The sequence below is a fragment of the Carcharodon carcharias genome, chromosome 13 (assembly GCF_017639515.1).
Source record: "Carcharodon carcharias isolate sCarCar2 chromosome 13, sCarCar2.pri, whole genome shotgun sequence".
Taxonomy (NCBI): Eukaryota; Metazoa; Chordata; class Chondrichthyes; order Lamniformes; family Lamnidae; genus Carcharodon; species Carcharodon carcharias.
Window position 1 is genome coordinate 84,249,303 of NC_054479.1, and position 15,548 is coordinate 84,264,850.

At 43.6% G+C, this 15,548-nt stretch overlaps 1 protein-coding gene across 2 annotated transcripts in view; it reads left to right on the top strand.

The window, feature by feature from the left end:
- The window catches only part of fgd6 (FYVE, RhoGEF and PH domain containing 6), a 156,325-nt gene that overhangs the window by 122,273 nt on the left and 18,504 nt on the right, over positions 1-15,548 (top strand). The window contains exons 16-18 of one of the 2 annotated variants that reach the window (XM_041202698.1): positions 6,232-6,378; positions 12,475-12,577; positions 14,639-14,800. In XM_041202698.1, the coding sequence (XP_041058632.1) occupies positions 6,232-6,378; positions 12,475-12,577; positions 14,639-14,667 (279 nt within the window). In that variant the 3' untranslated portion in view covers positions 14,668-14,800. Of the gene's footprint in view, positions 1-6,231; positions 6,379-12,474; positions 12,578-14,638; positions 14,801-15,548 lie in introns of those variants that run through there. The other variant, XM_041202697.1, reaches the window with a different exon arrangement.

Consider the following 15,548-nt stretch of genomic DNA (forward strand, 5'->3'; position numbering starts at 1 on the left):
CTCAGCAACGTGGGTGGCTCTTAAATGCCCTCTGAAATGTTCTAGGAAGCCACTCAGTTGTATCCAGCCAGTACAGAGTCTGTAAAAAGGAATGAAACCAGACGGATCACTTGGCATCAACCTAGACACCAGAAATGACAACGGCAAACCAAGCCCTGTCAACTCTGCAAAGTCCCCCTTAACAACATCTGGGGCTGTGTGCCAAAATTGAGAGGTCTGTCCCACAGACTAGTCAAGCAGCAGTCTGACATAGTTATACTCATGGAATCATACATTATAGACAATGTCCCAGACAACACCATCACCATCTCTGGGTATGTCCTGCCTCACCGACAAGACAGACCCAGCAGAGGTGGCAGCAGAGTGGTATACTCTCGGGAAAGAGTTGCTCTGGGAGTTCTTAGCATTGACTCTGGACTCCTTGAAGTCTTACGGCATCAAGTCAAACATGGGCAAGGAAATCTCCTGATTGCCACCCCCTCCCCCCAAGCTGATGAATCAGTATTCCTCCATGTTGAACATCACTTGGAGGAAACACTGAGATTGGCAAGGGCACAGAAGGTGCTCTGGGTGGGGAACTTCAATGCTCATCACCAAGAGTGACTCAGTAGCACCACTACTGACTGGTGGACTGAGTTCTAAGGGACATAACTGTAAGACTGGGTGTGCAGCAGCTGATGAAGGAACCAACAAGAGGGAAAAACTTGCTTGACCTTATCCTCGCCGACCTACTTGTCACTGATGCACCTATCCACAATAGTGTTGGTAGGAGTGACCACAGCACAGTCCTTGTGGAGACAAAGCCCCATCTTCACATTGAGGATATCCTCCATCATGTTGTGTGGCGTGACCACAATGCTAAATGAGAGAGATTTTAAACAAATCTAGCAACTCAAAATTGGACATCCGTGAGATACTGTTGACCATCACCGGCAACAGAATTGTTTGCAACTGTAATCTGTAACTTCATGGCTTGGCATATACCCCACTCTACCATTACCATCAAGTTGGGGGATCCAATGGAGAGTGCTGGAGGGCATGCCAGGAGCAGCACCAAGCATAGCTAAAAATGAAGTGTCGACCTGGTGAAGATGTAGCACAGGACTACTTGCATGCCAAAAGATTGGAAGCAGCATGTGATCGACAGAGCTAAGTGACCCCAAAACCAACAGATCTGCAACAGCCAGTCATGAATGATGGTGGACAATTAAACAGCTAACTGAAGGAGGAGGCTCCACAAATATCCCCATGCTTAATGACGGGGGCGCCCAGCACATTGGTGCAAAAGACAAGGCTGAAACATTTACAAACATCTTCAGCCAGAAGTGCCAAGTGTATGATCTATCTCGGCCTCCTTCTGAGGTCCCCAGCATCACATTTACCAGTCTTCAGCCAATTAGATTCACTCCACGTGATATCAATGGTTGAAGGCACTGGCTGCTGCAAAAGCTGTGGGCCCTGACAACATTCCAGCAATTTTACTGATGATTTGTACTCCAGAACTACCTGCACCCCTAGTCAAGCTGTTCCAGTACAGCTGCAACACTAGCATCTATCCAGCAACGTGGAAAACTGTCCAGGTATGCCCTACCTACAAAATCCAATCAGTCCAGCTACTGCCCCATCAGTCCACTCTCGATCATCAGCAAAGTGATGGCAGGCATCATTGACAGTGCCATCAAGCGGCACTTACACAACAATAAGTTGCTCACTGACACTGAGTTTGGATTCCGCCAGGGCCACTCAGCTCCTGACCTCATTAAAGCCTTAATCCAAACATGCAGCAAAGAGTTGAACTCAAGTTGTGAGGTGACAGTGATTGCCCTTGACATCAAGGCAGCATTTGAACAAGGGTAACATCAGGAAGCCCAAGCAAAACTGGAATCAATAGGAATCAGGGGAAACTCTCCACTGGTTGGAGTCATACCTAGCACAAACGAAGATGGTTGTGGTTGTTGGAGGTCAATCTCTCAGCCCCAACACATCACTGCAGGAGTCCCTCAGGATAGTGTCCCGGGCCCAACCATCAGCTGCTTCGTCAATGACCTTCCCTCCATCATTAGATCAGAAGTGGTGGTCTTTACTGATTACACAATGTTCAGCACCATTCACAACTCTTCAGATACTGAAGCACTCCGTGTCCATATGCAGCAAGACCTGGACAACATTCAGGCTTGGGCTGATAATTGAAAAGTAACACTTGAGCCACACAAGTGCCAGACAGTGACCATCTCCAACAAGAGAGAATCTAACCACCTTCCCATGACGTTCAATGGCATTACTATTGCTGAAATCGATACCATCAACGTCCTGGGGAGTTACTATTGACCAGAAACTGAACTGGAACAGCCATATAAATACTGTGACTACAAGAACAGGTCAGAGGCTGGGAATTCTGTGGAGAGTAACTCACCACCTGACTCCCCAAAGCCTGTCCACCCTGCTGTCCCTAAAATTTTAGTGTACTAAAATTTTAGTAATGGAGCTGATTGTACATATTGTAATTATAAATCTGTTGGACAGAAACATCTACAAGGCACAAGTCAGGAGTGTGATTGAATTCTGTCCACTTGCCTGGATGAGTGCAACTCCAACAACACTCAAGAAGCTCAACACCTTCCAGGACAAGCCCGGTTGATTGGCACACCATCCACCGCTTTCAACATCCACTCCCTCCACCACCGACGTACAGTGACAGCAGTGAGTACCATCTACAAGACACACTGCAGCAACTCAACAAGTCTCCTTCAGTAGCACCTTCCAAACCCACACCCTCTACCGCCTAGAAGGACAAGGGCTGCAGATGCATGGAAACACCTACCTGCAAGTTCTCCTCCAAGCCCCACACCGTCCTGACTTGGAACTATATCGTTGTACCTACACCACATGACTCCAGTGGTTCAAGAAGGCAGTTCATTACCATCTTCTCAAGCGCAAAGAGGGGGGCAACAAAATGCTAGCGTAGCCAGCATTGGCCATGTTCTATGAAAAGAATAAAAATGGATTTTTAAAGGAGCATAGCCAGATTAAGTGAGTGAATATAACTGTGGCAGGTGGAATTCAGTGTGAAGAGATACAATTTCATGCACTTTGAATCCAAGCAAGGTGCATCCTATTGTTTTCTCAATGGATTAGGGGAGACTAGGAATTTTGGAGAAGCTAAGGGATTTTGGTGCCCATGTACACATCACTGAAAGCTGGTGTACAGGAATACAAAGTAAAATGTAATCACGTGTCATTTTAGTTATCTGCTCCAGCAGTGTAGCTTGAGGCACTGCACCTTGCCTTTCAATTAGGCATTTTAAAGTCTTTTGTGACTTTGCATTGAGTAATCCATTGACGTAACCACACCGTTACTATACCCATAAGTATATGTTGATAGGATGAAATTAAGTAAATAGAATGGCAGAGGCTTGTGTGTGGCAGGAACACTGACATTTGGGCTACGTTGTCTGCTTCTATGCTGTAAATTTTATGAAATTGTTGGACAATTGAAGGACATGACATAGTGAACTGTTTTGTGCAACTGTCGGGGAGTGAGACCTGAATCTAGTAGCACACTTCAATCTTAGTCAAATGTGAAGTTGAGTTTTTTTTTAAAAGCAGTGCCCTGGCCCATTGTTGAGCTGTGCTGGAAGAAAAGCATTGGATTCCTTAGTAATTATTTTGGACATAACAGCTCTCCTGAACCTTTCAGAATCTCTCCAAAGCATTAGAATTAACAGATCTAGAGTTTGTCCCCTAATACCTTCAGCTGCCTAATGTTTTCTCTTTGAATGAGTGTGTCAAATACAGGAGACTATATTGGAATGCTTAGTGTGATATAATTCATAAATAATTTTTCCTAATTATTTATTTTTAACCCTTGGAGGAGGAGCAATGAGGACCGACTCCTAAAAGGTTGGACTTCTGAGCACTAAGACTTCATCCTTTAGTCGTATGGTAGTTCAGAACTTGAGTATTGCTGAAAAACGAGACATGTCTAAGCTTTTCATCTTGCATTCATCAGGGTGCTTGCAAGAATACCAATATAAGGGGGAAAACAACAATTTATGCTGAAAAGATTGCTGACTGGTTGGCAAGTGACATTGCCATGGAGAATGCACCGCTGATGGTGACTGACAGTTAACTACCAAGCATTGTTTGAAACTTAAACCAGGCAGCTTGACCTGATTGATCAAGGCATTGCCCTAAGGAATGAGTCACTGAATGGCTGTCACTTACTTTGTTTAGCTGAAGCAGGCGCAATGTATGTATATGTTCTTTCTTTCTGCAAAGAACAGGGCCCTGTGTATTAATATATGTAGCTTCCTGTACACGCAAATGTACTACACTGTGAGCCTGACTAATAATCTTAAATTGGTTGTCAGCGTAATTCTTAGCACATTGAGGATTATTTAGCAAATGTTGTCCAATTGCAGAATCACATTTAATGTTGGACATTGTGTTTTGAGTTTTGCAAGCAAGGACTGGTTGGGTACGGTCTGTACCCTGCCTGTTGTGAACAGCGGCTGGGACATGCTGTTTGATATGATCCGCCAGTGTTTGGGACATACAACCAACATACTTAGCATCACACTGGCACTGAAATTCAAATACCACATTACTCATTTGTGTGATAGACAGAGTGTCTTTATGGATTGACAGCAGCATCCTGTTGGTGGCTACTGCATAGTAGCACTCGTGTTGCCACTGCTTAGTAGCACTGCGAAACAGCTAGCTTCACCTGTTGCTCAAAGTTTTGAGATACCTTGCCCTTCCAGGTTAATCTGAGGTGTACTGGGCTCTTTTCAGGGCCAGAAGTGATAGCCTTAGGCCCATTCATGAGTTTGCATGATATACATCGCAAAATTATCTGATCAGGGTAGCTATTGTCCTGCAGGAGGATGCCTTTGATGCCTTGATGCCCTATTTCAGCATCAAGCTTGCATGGTGAGCAAATGGCTTGGGCCCTATTTACAAAGTTGCTGATAAGACCAATCTTATAGCATGTGGAACTGTAAGAATTCCAATTCGTATATTAACCAGTGAAGGTAGGCTTGCGGTAGACCATGGTAGAGAATCCCCTGGCAGATATCTCAACTAGTATGTCAAGGAAGGGGAGTTCATTTGACTGCTCCATTTCATAGGTGAATTTGAGCGCAGGATGGAGCCTGTTTAAGATATGTAAGGAAATTGTTACATGCAGCTGTAGATTTAAATAGAGCAAACATGCTATATTCGGGGGAGGCAATGGCGTAGTGGTATTGTTGCCGGATTAGTAATCCAGAGACCCAGGGTAATGCTCTGGGGACCCGGGTTTGAATCCCACCATGACAGATGGTAGAATTTGAATTCAATAAAAACCTGGAATTAAAAGTCTAATGATCGTGAAACCATTGTCAATTGTCGTAAGAACCCATCTGGTTCACTGTTGTCCTTTAGGGAAGGAAATCTGCCATCCTTACCTGGTCTGGCCTGCATGTGACTCCAGACTCACAGCAATGTGGGTGACTCTTAAATGCTTTCTGAACAAGGGCAGTTAGGGATGGGCAATAAATGCTGGCCTAGCCAGTGACGCCTGCATGAATGAATATTAAAAAAAATTATCCACATATCGGAAATATGTAAGTTGTGAGGTTAGGTGTCATTCCATCAAAGCCATGCTTTTCATGGAACCCAACAAAGAAGTTTGCGAGAGCTGGGCCTAGAAGGGATCCTATGACAACATCATCTATTTGGGCATACATGGTGTCATTAAAACTGAACTCAACTGCGCGAGTTGCCAAGTTCAGTGAACACTGATTCCACACAATGGTGGCAGGTCTAGATCGCCATGATATTGTGCTGCATGACTGCAAGATGAAAAGCTTTCCTGCCTCTGTACTGCCTGAATTGTAGTGATGGGGTTATCTAATCTATGCTGGGGCAAAATTAATTTCTGGCTAAGGCAGATATAACAGAACTTTCTAGTGTATAGGTGAAAGCTAGTAAGATACTCCTGAATCTTGAGTTAGTTACTTAGAATTGCAGAAGAGCACTCTGGGTTTTAATGACCTTTGATTTCCCTTCTGTGATTGAGGAAGTACTTAACTGCCACTTGGTACCCCATTTCTAGAACATAGGTAGTTTTAAAAGATGCAGAAATATACTTGCTGTTTCATCTTAATATGTTGCTACTTGATGCATATAATGTGCATTGTTTAGTTGCTTTATAGTTTATGTATTATTGTGAACTTCCTTTTCTTCCAGGAAGAACCAGATAAACCAGAACTAAATACACCTTTGGGCACTAAGGCACCCATATGGATCCCTGATCCTCGTGCTACCATGTGTATGATCTGCACATGTGACTTTACACTTACCTGGAGGCGGCATCATTGTAGAGCATGTGGAAAGGTTAGTTTATGGGTGCAGTTTTTGCATTAATTTATCATTGTTTACTATTTGTCAAAAAATTGTGACTTTTATTGGGCTGCAATTTTCCAAGTTCCAGCAGTACTTTGGAGGCCACTGTAATAACCTTTCAATTCTTTCCTGATTGATAGATTTGTAACCAGCATCTGGTTATAAATATGAGAAGATTTCCCTCATTTATTTCCATTCAGCTCATGCAGTTACATCAGGTGTACAGTTTGCTTTATTTACACTGTTTCATTAACTTTCAGAGTTAAGCTGGTGCTTTGCATGAAGCAAGACAGAACACAAAAGAACGTGATTATGTAAACACAGCGCAGAAATATTTATAAAAGTAAAATACTGTGGATGCTGAAAATCTGAAATGAAAACAGAAAATACTGGAAATACTCAGCAGATTTAGCAGCATTTGTGGAGTGAGAAAAGGTTAATGTTTCAGATCAGTGATCTTTCATCGGTTCTAGAAAAAGATCCAACCTAACAGCCTGCACCTTCAGCAGATGGACCTGTGTCATTTCAACCACCTCTAACAAGATGCCACCACCAAACATATCATCTCCTCTCCATAGATATAAAAACAAAAAAACTGCGGATGCTGGAAATCCAAAACAAAAACAGAATTACCTGAAAAAACTCAGCAGGTCTGGCAGCATCAGCGGAGAAGAAAAGAGTTGACGTTTCGAGTCCTCATGACCCTTCCACAGAACTGAGTGAATATAAGGAGAGGGGTGAAACATAAGCTGGTTTAAGGTGGGGGGGTTGGGGGTGCAGAGAAGTGGGGGGGTGGCGGTGTGGTTGTAGGGACAAGCAAGCAGTGATAGGAGCAGATAATCAAAAGATGTCACAAACAAAAGAACACAGGTGTTGAAGGTAGTGATATTATCTAAACAAATGTGCTAATTAAGAATGGATGGTAGTGCACTCAAGGTACAGCTCTAGTGGGAGTGGGGTGGAAAGACTAGCGGGGCATAAAAGATTTAAAAATAATGGAAATAGGTGGGAAAAGAGAAGTCCAAATAAATTATTGGAAAAAACAAAAGGAAGGGGGAAGAAACAGAAAGGGGATGGGGATGGAGGAGTGAGTTCAAGATCTAAAGTTGTTGAATTCAATATTCAGTCCGGAAGGCTGTAAAGTGCCTAGTCGAAGATGAGGTGCTGTTCCTCTAGTTTGCGTTGGGCTTCGCTGGAACAATGCAGCAAGCCAAGGACAAACACATGGGCAAGAGAGCAGGGTGGAGTGTTAAAATGGCAAGCGACAGGGAGGTTTGGGTCATTCTTGCGGACAGACCGCAGGTGTTCTGCAAAGCGGTCGCACAGTTTACGTTTGGTCTCTCCAATGTTGAGGAGACCGCATTGGGAGCAACGAATGCAGTAGACTAAGTTGGGGGAAATGCAAGTGAAATGCTGCTTCACTTGAAAGGAGTGTTTGGGCCTTTGGACGGTGAGGAGAGAGGAAGTGAAGGGGCAAGTGTTGCATCTTTTGCATTGGCATGGGGAGATGCCATAGGTGGTGGTTGAGGAGTAGGGGGTGATGGAGGAGTGGACCAGGGTGTCCCAGAGGGAACGATCCCTATGGAATGCCGCCGGGGGGGTTGAAGGGAAGATGTGTTTGGTGGTGGCATCATGCTGGAGTTGGCGGAAATGGCGGAGGATGATCCTTTGAATGTGGAGGCTGGTGAGGTGATAAGTGAGGACAAGGGGGACCCTATCATGTTTCTGGGAGGGAGGAGAAGGCGTGAGGGCGGATGCGAGGGCGGATGCGCGGGAGATGGGCCGGACACGGTTGAGGGCCCTGTCAACGACCGTGGGTGGAAAACTTGGGTTAAGGAAGGAGGAGGACATGACAGAGGAACTGTTTTTGAAGGTAGCATCATCAGAACAGATGTGACGGAGGCGAAGGAACTGAGAGAATGGGATGGAGTCCTTACAGGAAGCGGGGTATGAGGATCTGTAGTCGAAGTAGATGTTGGAGTCGGTAGGCTTGTAATGGATATTGGTGAACAGTCTATCACCAGAGATTGAGACAGAGGTCAAGGAAGGGAAGGGAAGTGTCAGAGATGGACCATGTGAAAATGATGGAGGGGTGGAGATTGGAAGCAAAATTAATAAATTTTTCCAAGTCCCGACGAGAGCATGAAGCAGCACCGAAGTAATCATCGATGTACCGGAGAAAGAGTTGTGGAAGGGGTTGGAGTAGGACTGGAACAAGGAATGTTCCACATACCCCATAAAGAGACAGGCATAGCTGGGGCCCATGCGGGTACCCATAGCCACACCTTTTATTTGGAGGAAGTGAGAGGAGTTAAAGGAGAAATTGTTCAGTGTGAGAACAAGTTCAGCCAGATGGAGGAGAGTAGTGGTGGATGGGGATTGTTCGGGCCTCTGTTCGATGAAGAAGCTAAGGGCCCTCAGACCATCCTGGTGGGGGATGGAGGTGTAGAGGGATTGGACGTCCATGGTGAAGAGGAAGCGGTTAGGGCCAGGGAACTGGAAATTGTTGATGTGACGTAAGGTGTCAGAGGAATCATGGATATAGGTGGGAAGGGACTGGACAAGGGAAGCGAGAAGGAAGTCAAGATAACGAGAAATGAGTTCCGTGGGGCAGGAGCAAGCTGACACGATTGGTCTACCGGGACAGTTCTGTTTGTGGATTTTGGGTAGGAGGTAGAAGCGGGCCGTCCGAGGTTGGGCGACTATCGGTTAGAAGCTGTGGGAGGAAGATCTTCAGAGGAGATGAGGTCAGTGACAGTCCTGGAAACTCTTTTCTTCATCTCCTCTCCAACCTGTTGAGCATTCGGAAAGGACCATTCTCTGAAAAGCAAAATACTGCGGATGCTGGAAATTTGAAATAATAATGGAAAATGCTGGAAATACTCAGGTTAGCCAGCACCTTTGGATAGACAAACAAGGTTAATGTTGACTTGTGATCTTAACTATATATCTCCCCGTAGGTGCTGCCTAACCTGAGTGTTTCCAGCATGGTTTTGTTTTTTATTTCAGATTTTCAGCAGCTACAGTATTTTGCTTATGGAATATAGTATTTATTGGTTGACAGCTCATCTCCAGAAATGGTGATAGAAAAGTCTATCCACAGCAATTCAAGAAGCAGCTGTCCACAACTTTCTCCAGGACATTTATTGATGGATCATAAATGCTGGTCTTGCCTGCAATACCCAAATCCCATGAGTGAATCCAAAAAAAAGTTGAGGAAGGGAAGAGAAAAGATGGATATGTGAAGGTAAGGAAGAGATAGAAATTGGAAGCAAAGTTGAAGGAATTTTCCAGCTCAAAGCAAGAACAGGAGGCAGCACCGCTACAGTCATGAATGTACTCAAAAAAAGAGATGAGGGAGGTCAGCCTGTGCAGGATTGGAGCAAAGAATGTTCAATGAATTCCACGGTAAGGTAGGCATAGCTAGGATCCATATAGGTTCCCATTGCAGCACCTTTTATTTGGAGGAAGTGAATGTCTTACAAAGTTTGCTGACAATACAAAGCTAGGTGGGAATGTAAGCTGTGAGGAGGACACAGAGGCTGCAAAGAGATATAGACAGGTTAAGTAAATGAGCAACAAGATGCAGATGGAGGATAGTGTGGGGAAGTGTGAGATTATTCAATTTGATCATCATAATAGAAAAGCAAAGTTTTTCTAAAAGGCATGAAACTCATAAAAATTTCCTGTTCAGAGGGGCTTGGCTGTACTCAGACAAGGGACACAATGTTGGCATTAGGTACAGCAAACAGTAAGGAAAGCAGATGGCATGTTGGCCTTTATTGCAAGGTTATTAGAGTACAATAATAAAGAAGTCTTACTAGAATTGTACAAGATTTTGGTGAGACCACACCTGGTGTACTGTGTACAGCTTTGGTCTCCATATTTAAGGAAGGCTATAGTTGCACTGGAGGCAGTACAGCGAAGGATCACTAAATTTGTCCTTGGGATGAGAGACATGTCCTATTATGAGGCACTGAGTAAATTGGGCCTATATTCTTTGGAAATTAGAAGACTGAGAGATGATTCATTGAAACATGCAAGATTCTGAAGGGACTTGACAGGATAGACTCCAAGAGATTCTTTCCCCTGGCTGGGGAATCTAAAACATGAGGGCTCAGCCTCGGGATAAGGGGCCAATCATTTAGGACTGAGATGAGGAGTAATTTCTTCACTCAGCATTGTGAATCTTTGGAATTTTCTACCCAAGAGGGTTGTGGATGCTCCATCATTGAATATATTTAAGGCTGAAATAGGTTTTTATTCTCTCGGAATCAAGGGATTGAGGAGTGGGTGGGAGAGTGAAGTTGAAACCAAAGATCAACCATGATCGCATTGAATGGCGGAGCAGGCTCAATTGTCTACACTTCCTATTCCTTGCATTCTTAAAACTGGAAAAGTGGCAGAGGGCATCGGAGTAGTCTCAGATGTAGGTTGGAAGAGACTGGACCAGAGGAGAAAAGATAGTTGTGATAGGAAGGAAATCCGTTCCTTCAGTGCGGCAAGGACAGGCTGAGACAGTGGCTTTACCAGGGCAGTCCTATCTGTGGATCATGAGAAAGAGATAGGAGCAAGCTGAGAGAGATTGGACAACTTCTAAGATTTTGAGGCCACATGGCAAGAGGAAGATCTCCAGAGGAGGCAAAGGCTGGAAAATGATGGTTTGATGTTGACTCATGGGTTCATGAGCCACGGACAGGTACAAGGAGATGTCGAAGATTTGCTGACAACCTCTGCGAGCTAGAGATCTGTTAACCAAACAACAGCACTGTTAGCCTTGTCAGCAGGTCTAATGACGATGTCAGGGTTGGACTGACAAAAAAGGGCTTTATTTTGATTAATGGAAAACAATTTAAGCGAACAATATTTTGTAACTTGCTGTTGATTTATTCTTGCTTCACTATATTTTTACACACATTTGGGTTTTTTAGTCTGAATTCTTTGGTGACATTTTCCACAAGGGGTTATGGTGGGGAGTGTTTTCCTCCGTTATCCTCCTAGAACTCAGTTGGGATTGTGCTACAGAATGTTAAAAAAAAATTCAGATATTGAAGCCAACTGATAATTCACTGACTTCAGGATCCTGCTCCTTCTGCTCCGCCTGAATTGCCACTGGCCACTCCTTCGCTGGCCACTACATGATAATTGGGGGGGTGGAGAGATTCTTCGCAACCGAGTTACGTTACTTCCTGGGCACCATGGGGAAGGTGACCCTAGAAAGTGACAGTGAAGACACCTAAATTCCCTAAATGGACGTAGAGGTCTTTGTGGGAGCTCCTTCTCCTTCCAGCCAGCTCCAGATACATCTGCTGAAGATCTTTATCGTGGCTGAGGCCTTAGTTGGAAGCCTTCCTTCTGTTCTTTGAGATGCTACTTCTCCTTTAAGGTTCTCCACATCTTTTTGCACTACAGTGGTGTCTCTGTTGTTGCAGGTCAGGTGTTTTCCCACTTGTACTGCCAGGCTCCTCTTGAAAGCAGGAAAACCTACCAAGTACCCACCAAACAAGTACAATAATTCCCAAACAGGAAAATGGATCCATGTTGTTGTGGGCGGAAGTCCCACTCCACTGTAACTTTGCCCCAAATAGTAGAATCACCACCATCACCCATATCGGGTACACCTTGTTATTTCCAGTGTTGTTTCCAGCATTATTTGTTCATTATTTTCCCTTTTCCAGTTATGTTTCAAATATTTCATACTTAACGTTAAGTCTGAGTTCATAGGAAAAGAGCAAGCTTGACTACAGAAGCTAACCTTGTGAAAATTACAAATAATTTATTGAGAAGTAGCCTAAATTGTAACTTAGTTAAGAATGGGAACAAGAAGTAATATCTGTTGTACACATGATTGTGTTTTTTCAAGTGATAAGATCAGATACTAATGACCTAAAACTTACTCGAAACAGAATTGCTCATTTAGCATTGCCAATTTGAGAGATGTTCATGGCTACTACTTTTGTAAATATAAGTTACATCAGATTTTCCTTGGACCTGAGCCAAAAAGTTATTTCGTTATTCAGTTTAATATTATACCCAGCCAGTTGAAATTCTTGTTGAACACATGTATGACCTAGTTTTATCTTACAGATTGTTTGTCAGGCCTGCTCATCAAACAAATTTAATCTGGACTACCTTAAAAACAGACCTGCTAGAGTTTGTGACCACTGCTTCTTAGAATTGCAAAAAAGAGGTAAGGAAAATATTCATGTCAGGAATGTTGATGCTCAGGGAATATATTAATTATCTTGCAGAATATGGAATAGAAATAACTATTCCTTCAACCCATGTAGACTCGCCACAGAGACAGAACATTTTCTTTTAATAATGAGTTAACTAGGCTCTTTTTTGTATAGCTAAGCACAGCAGAAAACAGGAAATATTTCCCTAGACTCCTTTACCAGCCTGCCACCCCTGCCCTGCTTCTGCCAAGGAATAGTACATGCATGCTATTAGGGAAATGGCGGGGGAGCAATTATAAAGTTTTTGCATGCGTGTATAAATAGATACTTGATAGACATCCAACAGTTAATTCATCTCCTTTGATTATCTCTGATTTTTTAAAATTCATTCAATGCATGTGGGCCAGCATTTATTGCCCCCTAATTGCCCTTGTTCAGAGGGCATTTGAGAGTAAACCACATTGCTGTGGGTCTGGAGTCTCATATGGGCCAGAAAAGGTAAGGACGGCAGATTTCCTTCCCTAAAGGACATCTAACTTTTAATTCCAGACTTTTATTGAATTCAAATTCCACCATCTGCTGTGGTGGGATTCGAACTCAGGTCCTCAGAGCATTACCCTGGGTCTCTGGATTACTAGTCCAGTGACAATACCACTATGTTACCATCTCACCTTAAATTTATTTGAACAATATTTATAATATGATCATTTAAGTCATTTATCATTGTTAGTGGAATTTAAAGATAAATCACTGTACTCTGTTCAGTGTTAGATACTTGTTTTTCTTACAAACTAGTCCTCTCCTATCACCACCCTACCTTTAAATTTTCTTTCTCTTCCAAAATTCCAGCATGCATAGTTGCCACCTGATCACTTTGCTCACAATTTCCTGTTCAAATCCCTTCAGTACTGCTTGCACCCTGGCCATAACACTGATGCTTCCCTGGCCAAAGTCCCCAACAACTTCTTTGGTAACTATAACCAATGCATTTTATCCTTCTTGACCTTCGTGGCTTTCAACACTGCCCCTCCCCCTCCAGGACCATTTTACTTGACTGTCCCCATGTAGCCAACATATTTCTAATGTTACTGCTCCTCAGAATCCTGCACCATCAGCTCTGGAGTAGTCTTAAAAAGGTAAAGGAAAAAAATGCCATCCATCAACAATATTATTCGTAAGCATGGGATGAATTTCTATATCTATGTGATGATACTTGGCTGTACCCCTCCACCCACTATCCTTGACTTCGTGGCCAGTTCTATGTTGCTGGATTGCTTGTCCAACATCATATTTTGGCCGATCCATAATAATCATTGGCATGGTCAAAACCTTTATTGTCAAAAGCTCTAAGGCCCTTGACTCTATCCCCCTACCTGCTTTTCATTTGGACAGAATCAGATAACTTGGGTGACTTGTTGATCTTGAGTCAAGCTTCAAACCTCATATCCTTATCCATTATCAAGGTTGCTTACTTGACCACTGCAGTATTGCTTGCCTCTGCCTTTACCTCAGCTCCATTGCAACGCAGACTCATGCCATCATTATCTCCAGAAAAGATCTTTTGTCTTCCTTGCTGGTCTTATGTACTTCATTCTACACAAAATTCCTATTCATTCAAAGTTGAGGTCTTCATTCATAAATTCCCCCATGGTCTCATCCAGCCTTGCCTCTGCAATCTCCTCCAGCCTTGCATGCCATCTTGTGCCCTTCAATTGGTAGACTCTAGCCTTTTGTGTACCCCACACCCTCCACCCTCCATTTGTGACAGTGTCTTCAACTCTCATTGCCATTCTCTATAGGCCTTCTACCCGAAATCCATATTTGTTATTCATTCATGGGATGTGCGCTTTTCTGGCAGTGCCAGTAGTTATTGTCCATCCCTAATTGCCCTTGAACCGCAGAATTCCAAGTGATTAGCTACACCCACAGAACTGTTAGAGAGGGAGTTCCAGTATTTTGACCCAGGGCAGTGAGAGAACAGTCATATATTTCCAAGTCAGTGAGATCTATGGCTTGGAGGGGAACTTTCAGTTGGTGGTGTTCCCCTGCATCTGCTCTTCTTGTTCTTCTAGGTGGTAGAGGTCGTGGTTTTGGAAGGTGATGTCGAATGAGCCTTGGCTAGTTGCAGCAGTACATCATGTAGATGATACACACTGCTGCTTTTGCACTGGTGGTGGATGGAGTGAATATTTAAGGTGGTGGACGGAGTGCCAATCAAGCAGGCTGCCTTGCTCTGGATGGTGTTGAGATTCCTGAGTGTTGTTGGAGCTGCACTCATCCAGGCAAATGGGAATATGCCACCACACTCCTGACTTGTGCCTTTTAGATGGTGGACAGACTTTGGGGAGTCAGGAGGTGAGTTACATGTCACAGAATTCCAAACCTCTGACCTGCTCCTGTAACAACAGTATAAATGTGGCTGGTTCAGTTGTTTCTGGTCAGTGATAGCCCGAAGATGTTGATGGTGGAGGAATAAGCGATGGTAATACCATTAAATGTCAAGGGATGAAGTTAAGACTCTATTTGGAGATGGCCATTGCCCGGCATTTGTGTGACACAAATGCTAGGTGCCACTTATCAGCCCAAGCCTGAATGTTGTCTAGGTTTGGCTGTATGAGAAAAGATGCTTCTGCCTTGTTACTTCTCTTTATGCCTTTGACAGCCTCCTCAAAATCTTACTTTTCAAGCTACCTTTTATCATTGCTGCTAAACTTTCTGCATAACCTAAGATCTTTGCCATCCCCCACAAAAATGATAGCTACTTACATTTATGTAATGTCTTTAATGCAATGTAAATGAACCATTATGTTGGAGCAGAAAGCATGTAATACAGCATTAAAGAACTGGTTCCATGTTATTCTACTCAATCTCCCTCCCTAAAGTAACCTAGGAAAGCTTGGCACTATTATCCATATGCCTGCTTGTAGATTTTGAAGTGGACTCAAGCTTGTATTTTTTTTTGTTTCAATGGAGACATTTTAT